Source organism: Barbus barbus (genome assembly GCF_936440315.1).
Source record: "Barbus barbus genome assembly, chromosome: 27".
Lineage (NCBI taxonomy): Eukaryota > Metazoa > Chordata > Actinopteri > Cypriniformes > Cyprinidae > Barbus > Barbus barbus.
The window spans coordinates 28,473,494-28,488,098 of record NC_136755.1 but is presented as its reverse complement, the minus strand read 5'-3'; the positions used below and the strand labels follow the sequence as shown (position 1 = coordinate 28,488,098).

Below are 14,605 nucleotides of genomic sequence, written 5' to 3'. Positions count from 1 at the left end.
ACATACACACATCAGGAGCCCGACGTGATTACAACACACTGTGGGCTGAGAGCAGAGATGAAACGAGATGAGGAATATGAAAATAAACACACACACACACTTCCTATTGGCAAGACTGATTCGTGAGAATATACTACATTGTTAAAAAAGAAAAAACATTTATAACTTTAAATAAATAAATACAACTGAATTTAAATTTACTAAAACTAAATTTAATTGCATATAATTTTTTATTAATTTATTAATATTTTTATTAAATTTGATTTATAATATAAAATAAAATGAAATTGACTAGTCCTAAAAGATAACGTGTTGACAAAAAAATAAATAAAAATAAAATAAAATAAACCCTAAAAGTGTAATGTATAACAAAATAATAAATGAAATGAAATGTAATTGTATTTATTAAAATTTTTTAAAAATTAAAAAACATATTAAAAATTAAAAAACATATTAAAAATTAAAAAACAAAACAACTACCACCTACCTCAAAATGATAATACAATAAGATCAAATATAACAAAATAATTTTTTTTAATGTAATATAATTCTATATATAAAATAATAATAATTATATAAAATAAAATGAAAATGTATAACAAAATACAAATTAATTAATTAATTATAAATGTATTTATAATTAAAATAAAATAAAAAATTACTACATCCTACCCCTAAAAGATGGGTCGACAAGAGGTTTATGAATAAATTAAAAATAAAATTCTACCCTAAAAGATCACTTTAATATTTAATTAAATAAACAAAATAAAAAATAAGGTCAAATTGAATTAAAATTCAATACTATTTTATTCATAATAAAACAAAAACATGAATGTGAATCTTTTTGAATGTGTTTGACTTCACAATCATGCATATAGTTCAAGGATGAGGAAGTTTTACCACCACTGTAACCCTTCAGTCCTACGGCTCTCGTTCGGAAAAACACAACATGCAGTTTTTTGGCTGTTAAGCCAGATGTTACAAGCAATTAAAGAACCCCACATAGTTGATTAATTAATAAAATTGAAGACGGCTGACAAAAAAGGCAGATCGTAGTGAAAAGGATGCTTTGAGTTTCAGGAGCACTTGGACGAGATTACAGTAATGCTCAAATACTGTAATTTAGTCTCTCTGACACATGATTAATAAGAGCTATTACAAAAATACCGCAAAAATATTTGCCAAGCAGTTAGCATGAAGGATTTACACGTCTTTAATTCGTAGGGAAAATACGCAGAGCGGTCGGCATGTTTACGTTAGGTAACATCATTAAAGGGCTTCCTTACACAAACACCTGCGGGACGGAGCTACACCTGCCAGGCTTTTCAGTTCCATATGAACCTCCACACTGCCGACATTACCACATGCTTCTTATCTGAGGTCCCTCCTCGAGGTGCTGATTATTAACCACATAACAGAGTGCCAAATCAATACGGGAGATGCATCAAACTGTGTTTTTAGGCAGCGCTGTCTAATACCAAGATAACAGTTTTACTGTAGCAAGAAATACTTTTTTTAATGTCCAGTTCTTATGGACAAAATATATGTTGTAAACAGCTAAATATATTTCTTTAAAATACCAAAATATATTCCAATCTTAAAAAAAAAAGTTTTTGTTTACATAATATATATGTGTGTGTACTGTGTATATTTATTATGTATATATAAATACACTCACAGTATATATTCTGAAAATATACATTTATATTTTATATTATATATAAATATATTTAATATGTAAACATAACATATTTTTCTTAAATATATACATGCATGTGTTTGTATTTATATATACATAATATATATAAACAGCACACACAAATATATTATGTAAACAAAAACGTTTAATTTTTGACAGAATTTGACAGCACTTATAATATAAAATATAAATATAATATATATATTTAAAAATCTAAAAATATGTATTTTTTGCTGTATGGCTTCCGTGTGAGTTTGTGTGATTTTTCACCTGTTTTATGGTCCAGCAGGTGTAAAAAGGCAGCGAACCTCGTCTAGAGCACAAACGCTGCATGCTGACTCACGCTCAACATTGATACTTAAAACTAACAATATGGTTTTGTTATGATCACTAGTAGTAACAGTGGTGTTTGCTCTAGCAGTATTGGAGCGTCTCTCCCGCTGTTCTCTTTCCTTACACAAACACACCTGTCGCCTCAGCATCCCGCCCCCTTCACACCTGTCAATCATTCGGCCGTGAAGGTCCTGACCAGGGCAAAGAACAAACGCTACCTTCATGATCACCCACCACCCCAAATCTGAGCAGGAATCTACTGGGAATGATGCTGTTCCCGTGGAACTGGGCTTCTTTTACTGTTGCTGGAGGTTGTTGGGGGTTGAAGTGAAACACAATTTTGGAGCGATTTTGCCATGAAATTGGTGATTGGGCTAGTTTAGGCTGTGATTGGGTTAGTTTTGAGTAGCAGTTGGGCTGGTTTTGTTACGTAGACCTGGCAACCCTACCTCAAAATGTCAATCAAAACAGGAGCGTCTACAATTTTATACTGTTGGCTTAGATTTGACCATGATTGGGCTGCTTTTGTTACGCAGACATCAAACTGTGTTTCTCATTTATCATTTGTGACCCTGGACCACAAAACCAGTCATAAGGGTCAATTTTCCAAATTGAGAAGTATACATCATATGAGAGCTGAATAAATAATCTTTCCATTGATGTATGGTTTGTTAGGATAGGACAATATTTGGCTGAGATACAACTATTTGAAAATCTGATGGTGCAAAAAACTCAAAATATTGAGAAAATCCCCTTTAAAGTTGTTCAAATGAAGTTCACAGCAATGCATATTACTAATCAAAAATTAAGTTTTGATATATTTACAGTAGGAAATTTACCAAATATCTTCATGGAACATGATCTTTGCTTTATATCCTAATGATTTTTGGCATAAAAATAATTTTGACCCATACAATGTATTTTTGGCTATTGCTACAAATATACCCCAGCAACTTAAGACTGCTTTTGTGCTCCAGGGTCACATTTGTAAGTCAGTGGTGTCTAATACCAAGTTAACAATTTTATTGTAATAAAAAAAAAATAGGCCTATATATTTTTAATGTTAGTTTTGAGTAGCAATTGGACTGGTTTTGTTAAGTAGACCTGGCAACCCTACCTCAAGGATAGTCTACCATTTAATACTGTTGCTGGCTTGCCATGATTGGGTTAGATTTGACCATGATTGGGCTGGTTTTGAGTAGCGGTTGGGCTGGTTTTGTTATGCAGACATTTCTAATTTATCATTTTTAAGTCAGTGGTGTCTAATACCAAGTTAGCAGTTTTACTGTACTAATATATATATTATAGACCTCAAAATGGATAGTCTACCATTTCATAGTGTTGCTGCGATTGGGTTAGATTTGACCATGACTGGGCTGGTTTTGCTACGCAGACCTGGCAACCCTGAGGTCTACTTACAGGATGTTTGATATTTCAGTTTATACATAAAAACATTGTTTTTCCATGTTTTGCGAGCAGTGCTTAAACATCTTGAAACTTAAGGTATGAAACTATGGGAATGATTACATTAGTATTAAAAAATCCTTCCATTCAGGCACAGAGAGGTGTTTTGTGTTTTAATTGGCCGTCTCTGCTCTATCTTTGCTCGTTCTGATCTACGGTCTGAAACCGGAGCTGCAGGAAGTGGCCCTGCAGACCGTCTTGTCAGCGTAGACAAATTATTCAATTGACAAAAAAGCAGGCTGTTTTTCTTCACATTTTTTTCCCCCCGTCTTTGCGTCGTTCCTGTTGTTTTTGTATCCCCCTAATGTACCGGACGGGCCTCTTTTTAAAAGCTGTTACCTGAGTTATTGAGAGGGGATGAAAAGCCATCCCGGGGTTTTGCGCTGATCTCCGATGCGGCCCGAGGCGGCGCAGACCCCTGTGCTCAAGAAAAATGTCCCCGTGGGTTTGCGGTATTCCGGCCCGCTGAGCCTCCCTGTTTTTTGGCCGTGCTGTGCCTGGATGAAAACCAGGTCTATTTTTAAGCTTCCTTTGAAAGGGTTTTCAGTCTTATCATCGAGTCAGGCATATCACCTTCCTCTGCAAACTCATCTTGAAATCAGCCTCGCAACGAGACGCCGAAATATGCAGAAATTATCTGATCATGTTGACTCAAGTACCAGTTCCTGGAAAAACAAGCGTGTTTTCAGATGTACTTTTGGTGTTTGCAAAATCACGTTTACTATCACTAACTTTCAAAAGTTTATTTTTCTTTTTTGAAATAAATTAATACGTTTATTCAGTAAGGATGCATTAAATTGATCAAAATTGACAGTAAAGACATTTTATAATGTTACAAAAGTTTTTTTTTATTTTTTTTTATAAATGCTGTTCTATTTAAACTTTCAATTCATCAAAGAATCCTGAAAAATACCACAAAAATGAAGCAGCACAACTGTTTATCAACATTGATAATAATCAGAAATGTTTCTTGAGCAGCAAATCAGCATATATGATTTCTGAAGGATCATGTGACTGAAGACTGGAGTAATGATGCTGAAAATACAGACTTATGTCACAAGAATAAATTACATTTTACAATATATTACAATAGAAATCTATGGAATATTTAAGCCTGTTAAAAAAAAGTAATAAAAAGGTAATTATGCACATTTATCTTGCAATTCTGACTTTTTTTTCTCAGAATTCTAAATATATATTTTTTTTTTTATTGTAAAAATATTTCACAATATTACTGCTTTTACTGTATTTCTGATGAAGTAAGTGCAGCCTTGGTGATCGGAACAGACTTTTGAACGGTATGTATGTTACTTTTTCCAATATTTGTCAGTATTTCTGTAAAACACTGCAGGGATTCAAAGAAATTACTTAAGCTATATTTTCGATCACATAAATGCAGCTTTGATGAGCATACTATTCAAAAACATTATAAAACAATACCAACCACAAACTATTGAACACCACCATCACTAAATGCTCAGACTTTTTAACCTAGGACACAATTAAACATGCAAAACAATCCCAAAGACATGAGGTCAAAGGTCAAATGCCCACAATGACCATCCTGAACGCTCCTCTGAGGTGATTTGTCCCCGTACGACCCAAAGCCGCCTACTTCCTGTTAACCTCTGTGCTCTGATTAGGGGCCAGAGAGCCGGACCAGTCCATCTCTGCAACCCCTCCGCTGGATAATTGTTTGCAAACCTCTGCACGGGCCGCCCCAGGGCGTTCATCGGGCACAAGCGTGGTCATTCTCACCGCGCTGACCCTAAAGCTAAACAGGGTCACTCACAGCTGTGCCCATAGGCCACTGCTCCCAGTGACAAGCTCAGCTGACTCCTGACCCCAGTGATTAAATATCGATCAGATTCATCTGCAAACATTTAGGCAGCATCACCTCCGCCGGGCCCCGTGATGCTCCTGTAACGCTGCTATATTCTGCACGAGCCGCAGGAGCACACTTCAGCTCACTGGGCTCTGGTCCAAAACCTAGTGCGCACCCTAGATAGACAGCATCAGAACTATGCTGCCTTCTAAGATACTTCTTTTGGTCAAACAAACTTAACATATCCAATAAGAAGTATTGATTAAAAACATATTTTATTCAATGCTGAATATATTGAATATTTTAATATAATTGAAATTGGACTGTTGCCCCAAAATTTGAACTGGAAATATATTTTCTTAATATTTATTTATTTATTTTTATTAGAAATATCAAAAAATTCTTAATTCAAGATACATGTATGAGAAGAAAAATTACTTAAGATATTAAGTCCTATTTTCTTAAGAATGTATCACAATTAAGTGAGTTTATGCTTAAAAAAAAGAAAAACAACTGTTGTGTGGACAGAAATCTTGCTTTCCCTCTGAATTAAGTTTATATTTCTGGCCCCATTTTATTAAGCATAAACTGAATAACAATATTTTATATTTTATAATATTTTAATATTTTTGTAACATTTTGTAAAGTCTTTCTATTTCTATTTTATAATATAATTTTATTTTTCAAGTAAATGTATCTTCATTTAAAATTTAGTTTGTATATTTGTACTGGAATTTACATAAGATATTAAGTCTTGTTTTCTCTAAAATGTTTCTAAATTGCATGAGCTTGAGGAAAAAAATATGTGCCAGTGGGGTATGAAAAATAATCTTGTTTCACCTTTGACCTTAATTTTCTGATCTTATTGGCAGATATTTTTGTCTTGTTTTAAGCAACAACAAAAAAAGTAATTACCGGTAATTTAAAAAAAAAAAAAAAAAAAAAAAAAAAGACAGTATCTTATTATTTTGCTGCTCAAGTAAATGTATCTTGATTTAAGAATTTTTAGATATTTGTACTTGAAAAAAACACTAAGAATTTTTTTTTTTTTGTTTGTTTTTGTTTTGCGCAATAGACAAACACCCTACATACTGCCTTATAAGCCAGTTGCCTATGTCGGAAGTAAACAGCTTGGCAGCTCACTAGGTTTTGAAACAAAGCAATTTAATCTGGATTTACAGTGTAAGATCTCTATGTATATTCAGATTGCCCTTGCACTGCCCTTCTCAAAGACCGAACCTGAACACTTCCAAACATGTCTCAGATTAGAGTGATTTTGTAAGGATCATAGGACGGCGTGACCTCTGAACTCTGACCTACCAGTCTTCCTGAGAGGGAAGTCCTCTCTGTAGTCCAGGCCGGAGGTCAGAGGGTATTTGAAGGTGGGCGGAGTCTCTCCTTGAGGAGGCGAGCTCTGATCTGCAGGACCCGGGTGGGCGGAGCTGTGAGAGAGGACATCGTCACTATTTTAAGCAGTCTGAAATCTGCCGTGTAATGCTCTTGAATGGAGTTGCAGGAGGCTGATGTACCTGTACCACAGTTTGGAGCGGTTGAGAAGGTAACCGGCGCCGGACGCTGACAGGTCTTTAGCTGATTTACTCATCAGAAAGTCATGCAGCTTCTGACGAACTTCAGTGCTCGCCATCGCACCTGCACAAAACAAGTTATGAACAGACTTTATGACAACTTAAAGCATCAGATATCAGCCTATATGTGATTATTTTACAGTGTTTATGGAAATTAATATTTAATGGAATTGAACTCTACTAAAATGTTATTTTATATATGTGTTTAATATTTATATTCATGTTTAAATACACATTTTAAATATAGAGTTACATATTTATTTCATATATATTCAATCGATTAGTTTTTTTAGTAATAATTTTCCTTGTAATCTATTCGTTTAAAATTTAATTAGCTGTATGCTATTTATTTATGACATTATCTCAAACATACTTTTATCTAATTTTGTATTTAATTATTCAAATAGAATTTTAATTAAGTATAATATTTAATTCGTTTTTTATTTAAATATTAAGTATAAATTAAATATTTACTTCACATATTTTTATATTCTTTCATATTTATGTGTGTGTGTGTGTGTGTTTTAAAACCCCTGTATGCTATCTTTGACATTATCTAATCATATTTTTATTTCAATTTAAATATAATTCATAATCATTACCTCAAATACTTAAGTATACTTTCATATTTAAATATTAAATATCAAATTAAATATTTATCTCATACATTTTACTATTTGTTCTTATTTATGTATTTCATTGTTTATTTTAATACCTAATAATACTTATTTGTAATCTAGTGATTTAAAATATCTAATTTGCTGTAAGCTATCTCCTTTCTAAGTATACTTCACAAATAAAATGTTATTTTAATCAGCTGAAAACGTTAATATAACTTAAAAGCAATAATATTTGTATGTAATGAATTCAATGCATTTTGAGTATTTGATACTCTCAGCTCAGAAAGGAGAGACGTGTGCAGAAACAGCGCCCCCTGGTGGTGAATGAAGCAGTTTGCAGGATTAAGTCATAGGTGAAATATAACTGGACATTTAAAAAGACATGCAAAAACATAAGTACTGCCATTACTTTTATAAACCGATAGATGTCAGAGGTATATCATAAAGACAAATACTACAGGAGTTATCTCTAAAATGAAATGACTGTGGCAGAGGCCTCGTGTCAGGAAACGGCTGTTTTCTCACGCTCTTTAGATCGCTCCTTTCGTCTGTGGTGCTGGTGTTTCTGCGTCTCCCTCCTGTGAAGCTCCTTCTCGTCCTCCTGCACCTCCTCTCTCTCGTCCTCAGCCACCAGCCGCCGCTCCTCAGCGAACACCTCCTGCTGCTGCCGGAGAGTTAACAGAGCCTGCTGGAGCTGAAACACAGAGAGAAAATAACCATAAACATACAGTTTAAAGTATAAAAAAGTCATAAATGGCTGATGCTGATATATTAGTTGAGTCCAAACAACTGATAAAAACATCCCAATAATCCACACCACTCCAGACCATCAATTAACATATTCTGAACCAAAAGAAACTAATCCATCATTAAGATGTTTAACTTATTATGGACTCATATTTTAGCCAAAAGTAATGGTTTGAAGTTAAAACTTCTTAATGATGGATTTGTTTCTTACAAACATGCAGCTTTTCTCAAGACATTAACTGATGGACTGGAGTGGTGTGGATTATTGTGATGTCTTAATCAGCTGTTTGGACTCTCAATCTGACGGCACCCATTCACTGCAGAGCATCCATTGCTGAGCAAGTGATGCAATGCTACATTTCTACAAATCTGATGATGAAACAAACTCATCTACATCCTGGATAGCATGAGGGTGAGGACATATCCAGCTAATCTTCATTTCTGGGTGAACCAGTCCTTTACAAGTCATTGAAAATAAAGAGAAATACTGCAGCATTTAAATCCAGATGACCATTACTTTACATCTTTAGAGTGACTAATCAGCAGCCACACTGAATTTGTAAATTAAACAAATAAAAGAAAAAAAAAATACTATTTCAGTCTTTCATGTTTAATTAAGTGTGCTGTACTTGCTGTTTATTTTTAATTGTTTGTGAAATTTACTTGCAGTTTTTAGAATTTTTATTACCACAAAAAACAACTGTGCACGTACACACTCACTTCGCACTGCTTCACACACACACACACACACACACACACTGGGGTAATGCGATTAAGCACAGTAATTGTTGACAGAGCAGCTCTTTCCTGCAGGTCAGCCAAGTGACCTTAAGCCACACTGACCTGCTTCATATAGGAGGATCAGCTTCATCCGATCCACAAATATCTGACACAAACAGCGTCTTGATTTGAGTTTGACTGTCTGGCTTGGTGATGATTTCTCTCATTAGTTTCACCATTCATGATTATACTTTCTTAACATATGATAATTGCATACTTAGCATTTCTTTGCAGTTTGTGCTGCATTTGCATGTGTATTTACATGTTTTTCTGTCTGGGGTCACGGTGAATGAAGGCTTGTACCTTGATGTGCTCCTCGAGCTGGGCCTGATGTTGTCTCAGCAGGTTCTGATGCTGTTTCTGGAACTCGGAGATGAGCAGCTGTTTCTGGATCTGCTGTTGTCTCTGGATCAGAAGCAGCTCGCGCTGTAACTGCTTCTCCCAATCGTCTGAGTCACGGTCCCAGTCCAACATACCAACCTCCGACGTACTGCCCACCGCTGACAACACCTCTGAATCTGAGAGAGAGAGACAACATTTCATGGAATATTTTCAGATTGGATTGTTTTCTTTTCCAGTCACACTTTTGATTCATTTTAGTCAACTGGTTTGTTCAGATCAACAACAGATTCTCTGATTTGTTTGATTTTACACAAATCCTGCCAAATACTGTGAAAAAAATATATATAAAAATAACATACTTCCGTTCAAAAGTTTGTGGTCAGTAAGATTTTTTGATGATTTTGAAAGATGACTCTTCTGCTCACCAAGGCTGTATTTATTTGATTCAAAATCATTAATATTGTTAAATGTTTTTTCGATTTAAAATAAGTGTTTTTTATGTAATTTATTTCTGTGATCAAAGCTGTATTTTCAGCATTACTCCAGTCTTCAGTGTCACATGATCCTTCAGAAATCACTCTAATATACTGATGTACTGCTCAAGAAACATTTCTGATTATTATCAATGTTGAAAACAGTTGCGCTAGTTTTGTTGAAACAGTGATATATTTAATTTTTCAGGAATCAACAAAAGAACAGCGTTTATCGGAAATATAAATCTTTTAGAACATTATAAATGTCACTTTTGATCTTTTTAATGCATCCTTACTGAATAAAAGTGTTAATTTCTTTCAAAAGGTTTTTCTAACCCCAAACATTTGAACAATAAAATATATTCCCCACTTAAAGAATTGCCTATTAATGTAGCTAAAGGTACTTTTGACTGTAGATTAATACTTTTAAACTAGTTTGAATCTGTAGCTTCCCAGGCTACTTCAGAGTTTAAATTAGCTTCTCAGATATTTTCATCTAAAACAAGCTTCTGGTAAACATTGTCAACAGTTTAACTAAATTGCTCATCAAGCCTCTCTTCAAACTGTTGCTCCACCATGACAGCTGCTGACCTGAAACAGACAGTTTACAATCACATACACACACTTGCAGTGCATTATGATTTGTGTTCTGACACATTTAAGTGTGCAATGTGCGAAATTGAGCTCGTAAGTTTGCATTCACAACAAATGCTGTATAAATACTCCAGGTTTAATACTCATACAGATTGCAAGCTGATTGTGTCAGAAATGAAGGATCGCAGTGTTAGCTGCGTCAAAAGACCAATTAAACCCTTCTTTAGGTCTTTAAATAAACCCAAGGGCAATTAGAGGCATAATCTACAAGGAGGGTCTTTTTATGGGGTCTATTTCAAATGCCTCGAGCATAAACATGGAGGTATTTCAACAACCTCCCGTTCGAGGCCCAAATCTTATTTGAGCTCAATCTAAAGCGAGACAGCATGTGACTGATATGTTTGAGCTGCACTTAATGTATTTTTACTCATGTGAACGAAACAGTGAGAAAAGGAAAGGCGTTTGGCATGTATGTGTGTAGTGTGTGTGTTTACAGAGAAGGATCTGGCCTTGTGCCCTAAAAAAGCTGTGCTGTATAAACTCACTCATAAACATGCCCTTAATCTGCTGCCCGAAACAAACTCCTCACTAATAAAACTATTAGTGCATGTGCTGCTTTCCTCGTGTGTTCTTCATCAGGCCCACAAACACAACCAGAAGAATGAAAAAAACAACGAGATATATTTCAATATTTCATCTTTTAGTATCAATATGTCATTTACATTTATTCATTTAGCTGACGCTTTTATCCAAAGCGACTTACAATTGCTATATATGTCAGAGGTCGCACGCCTCTGGAGCAACTAGGGGTTAAGTGTCTTGCTCAGGGACACATTGTGATGGATTCGAACCCGGGTCTCTCACACCCAAGGCATGTGTCTTATCCACTGCGCCATCACCATCAGTATTCAGTATCAGATTCTCAATTGTTTCTTAGATGTTTCTTGTGAGGAAAATACCTCCGTAATCTCAAAAGTAAAGATTATGATTTAGCATTACAAGAAAAAAGTCCAAATTATGAAAAAGTCAAAATTATGACTTAAAGTGCAGATTGACAAAAAAGTTGACATTATGACATTATTTTGACCTTTCATGTCATAATTCTGATTTAGTATGTCGTAATTTTGACTTTTTATATCGTAATTAAGACAGTATGTCATAATTTTGACTTTTTATTTCATAATGACTTTTTATCTCATAATTATGACCTAATGTCATAATTTAGACTTTTTACTAAAAAAGTTAAAAAACAGAGTTATAAGACTCTGTATGTCATAAGTTCTACTTTGTATCTCATAATTGTGACTTTTTATCTCAAAATCATAACCTAATGTCATATTTTTCTTTTTATGTCATAATTATGACATATTAGATAAAAAGTGATAAAATAGAGAAAACTAACTTTCAAAACATTTTTGACTTTTTATGTCTTATGCTAACTCATAATTATGATTCCCAAATAATGCTTTTTTTTCTTATGTGGAGGGAATTGGGCTTCCATACAGAAGAGATCTCAATGATGTGCTCAGATTTGACAAGTCGGAAATCAAACACCAGAAATCTCAATATGAACTCATTCATTTCATACTGTATCTCCATACTCTTACAGTATGTCAATAATTCTCTCATTTTTATTTGTCCTCAAGAATTTTAGGTGAAACGTCTGATACAAAGTTGATTCTTAAATAAAACATGACCGAGCTCTCCATGAAGTCTCCTGAGCTATGAAAGAAAATCCCGGCTGCAATGAAACCTTCCTCTGGTTGCACACAGTTATTCTTTGATGGTAGGTTATGAGGGTAACTATGTAAGAGGCAACAGTAGAATTTGACTCAGAATATCGGCATCACGTCCACGTTCGGGCGTTGAAATAAAAACCGTGGCGTTGTGAAACCATCTCTCGCCACAGAGACTCCATCGGGCCCCCGGCCCAGAATACACAGGCCGCAAAAAGCACAGACCACCAAAACAGAACCACAACACTGGCCAAAGGTGTCAGTCGACAACAAAAGGACTGCAGCATGTGCTCTGAACACAATAATAGAGCCGAGACGCAACTCACTGACTTTCAGAAGCTCATGTTTTTTTTCTCCTGCTGTTATTCAAAAACAGAGAAAAGAGTGTGCATTATAAATAAAACCTTCCGGTATGTAGTTATGTGAGGAGATAACTCAGACGGAATGATAACCGGGGCTAATCTTAGCATCCTAATGCCTTAAGCCTAAAATACAGCGGCTAAGAATAGTCGAGCTTGAAGTCAAGAGGCCAGAACTTTCAACATGCAGCCGCGGGCAGTAACGGAGCGCGGAGGCACAGAGGGGTAAATAACTGCCCTCTCACGCCATTCCTAAAGCGGGACGCCGCGCACAAACACACCTGAGCACAACACTTGTCAAAAGAGCTTTCTTAGAAACGACAAATCAAGTATGAAGTAAACACGCATCCACCCACTAAACGCTGATTAGACCTGACAATACACTACCATTCAGAAGTTAATGTTCAAAATGAATGCTTTTATTCATTAAAAGTGACAGTTAAGACTTTTATAATTTCAAATAAATGCTGTGCTTTTGGATTTTCTTTTCATCAAAGAATCCTGAAAAATAAAATGTATCACGGTTTCCACAAAAATATTAGGCAGCACAACTGATTTCAACATTGATAATAATGTGTCTTGGGCGGCAAATCAGCATATTAGAGTCATTTCTGAAGATCATGTGACACTGAAGACTGCAATGATGCTGAAAATTCAGCTTTGATCACAGAAATAAATTACATTTTACTATATATTCACATAGAAAAAAGCCATTTTCAATTGCAATATTATTTCACAGTTTTGCTGTTTTTACTGTATTTTTGATCAAATAAATGCAGCCGTGGTGAGCAGAAGCGACTTATTTCAAAGAAAGGTAAAAATCTTACTGACCTCAAACATTTAATGTGCTTAATTTATTGGTTGTGTCCCAATTTGCATACTGTCCATGCTAAATAGTGTGCAAGATTACAGTTTGTGCCTCCAGATCACTTTTCATGAAAATAATCACTTTTGACCTTTTTAGCTGAAGAAAAATGGCAAAGAATGCAAGTTAAAAAAGTAGGCTAATTGATTGTGACAAAGAGGTCTTGTTTTACTTTACTTGCATCGCATCAGCAGCCATACTTTCAGTGCATAGTAGAAATATGCTAAATGGGACACACACGCCTGAGATAAACAACTCCTCGTAGACAACACATGCTAAAAACAGAGTAAAGATCACATCACTGCACTGTTAATAGGATGAGTGACAAGCTACTAGACTCAATAATCAATAGCTATTTTTGGAAGCATACTACCGTATTACTCTTACTGCAGTGCGAGAAGTATTTTTGTCTTGTTTTCCTTTACAAGTATCTAAATTCTTAAAGGGGACCTATTATGCAAAAATCACTTTTATAAGCTATTTGAACACAGTTGTGTGGCCGCAGTGTGTGAAAACAACCAGCCTATAATGGTAAAAATCCACCAACTGGTTTTTATAAAACCAATAAATCATAAACAGTCTCTCCAAAAACAGATTCTCCCTCTGTTCACGTCAGCGAGGGGGAACAGTCCATTACTGGAGATATATACAATGTCACAAGTGTTGTGTTTTGGGATGCACTAATGAACATAGGAGTCGCCATAATCTCCCCTCATCTGAGCCAAGGACACTGTGGTTAAATTTCATTTTCGAAAGAAATATCCCGGAAAAAATTGGTAACGTCCCCTATATGTTTAGAAATTAATACCAACGCTTTGTGCGCAAACGTCAGCTCCAGACAAAGTAAGTATCACGCGTTTGTTTTCCAAATTGCTTTTCTGAAAGAGCTTCTTGTCACTCTGTAAGGCTAATTGCTAAAGCTATCATTGTCTCTGTGTGTTTTCACTGATGCTGCCTTCACGTGCTGCCAGAATGATCGTGAATAGGAATGTGGTAGTTAAAAGTTGCATATGAAAGAAATATGAAGTTGTCGAGCTCATACTCAGAAGTGGGACTTATAACGTTTGTGATAGCATGAGACCAGCTATGTTGTTATTTTTACCCCGCCGTGCTCCCTGTCTGTGTAATTCATAAACGCGAATTTATTATGCACAGTATCATCAGTTGACTGACTTTGAAACC

At 35.1% G+C, this 14,605-nt stretch overlaps 1 protein-coding gene across 1 annotated transcript in view; it reads right to left on the bottom strand.

The window, feature by feature from the left end:
• The window catches only part of LOC306847483 (histone deacetylase 9-B-like), a gene marked incomplete at its 3' end in the record, with an annotated part of 30,966 nt that overhangs the window by 13,397 nt on the left and 2,964 nt on the right, over window positions 1–14,605 (bottom strand). The window contains exons 2-5 of the mRNA XM_079381425.1: window positions 9,358–9,572; window positions 8,053–8,221; window positions 6,851–6,971; window positions 6,642–6,763 (exon numbers count right to left, since the gene is read on the bottom strand). Coding sequence (XP_079237551.1) covers window positions 6,642–6,763; window positions 6,851–6,971; window positions 8,053–8,221; window positions 9,358–9,572 — 627 coding nt within the window. The remainder of the gene's footprint in view (window positions 1–6,641; window positions 6,764–6,850; window positions 6,972–8,052; window positions 8,222–9,357; window positions 9,573–14,605) is intronic.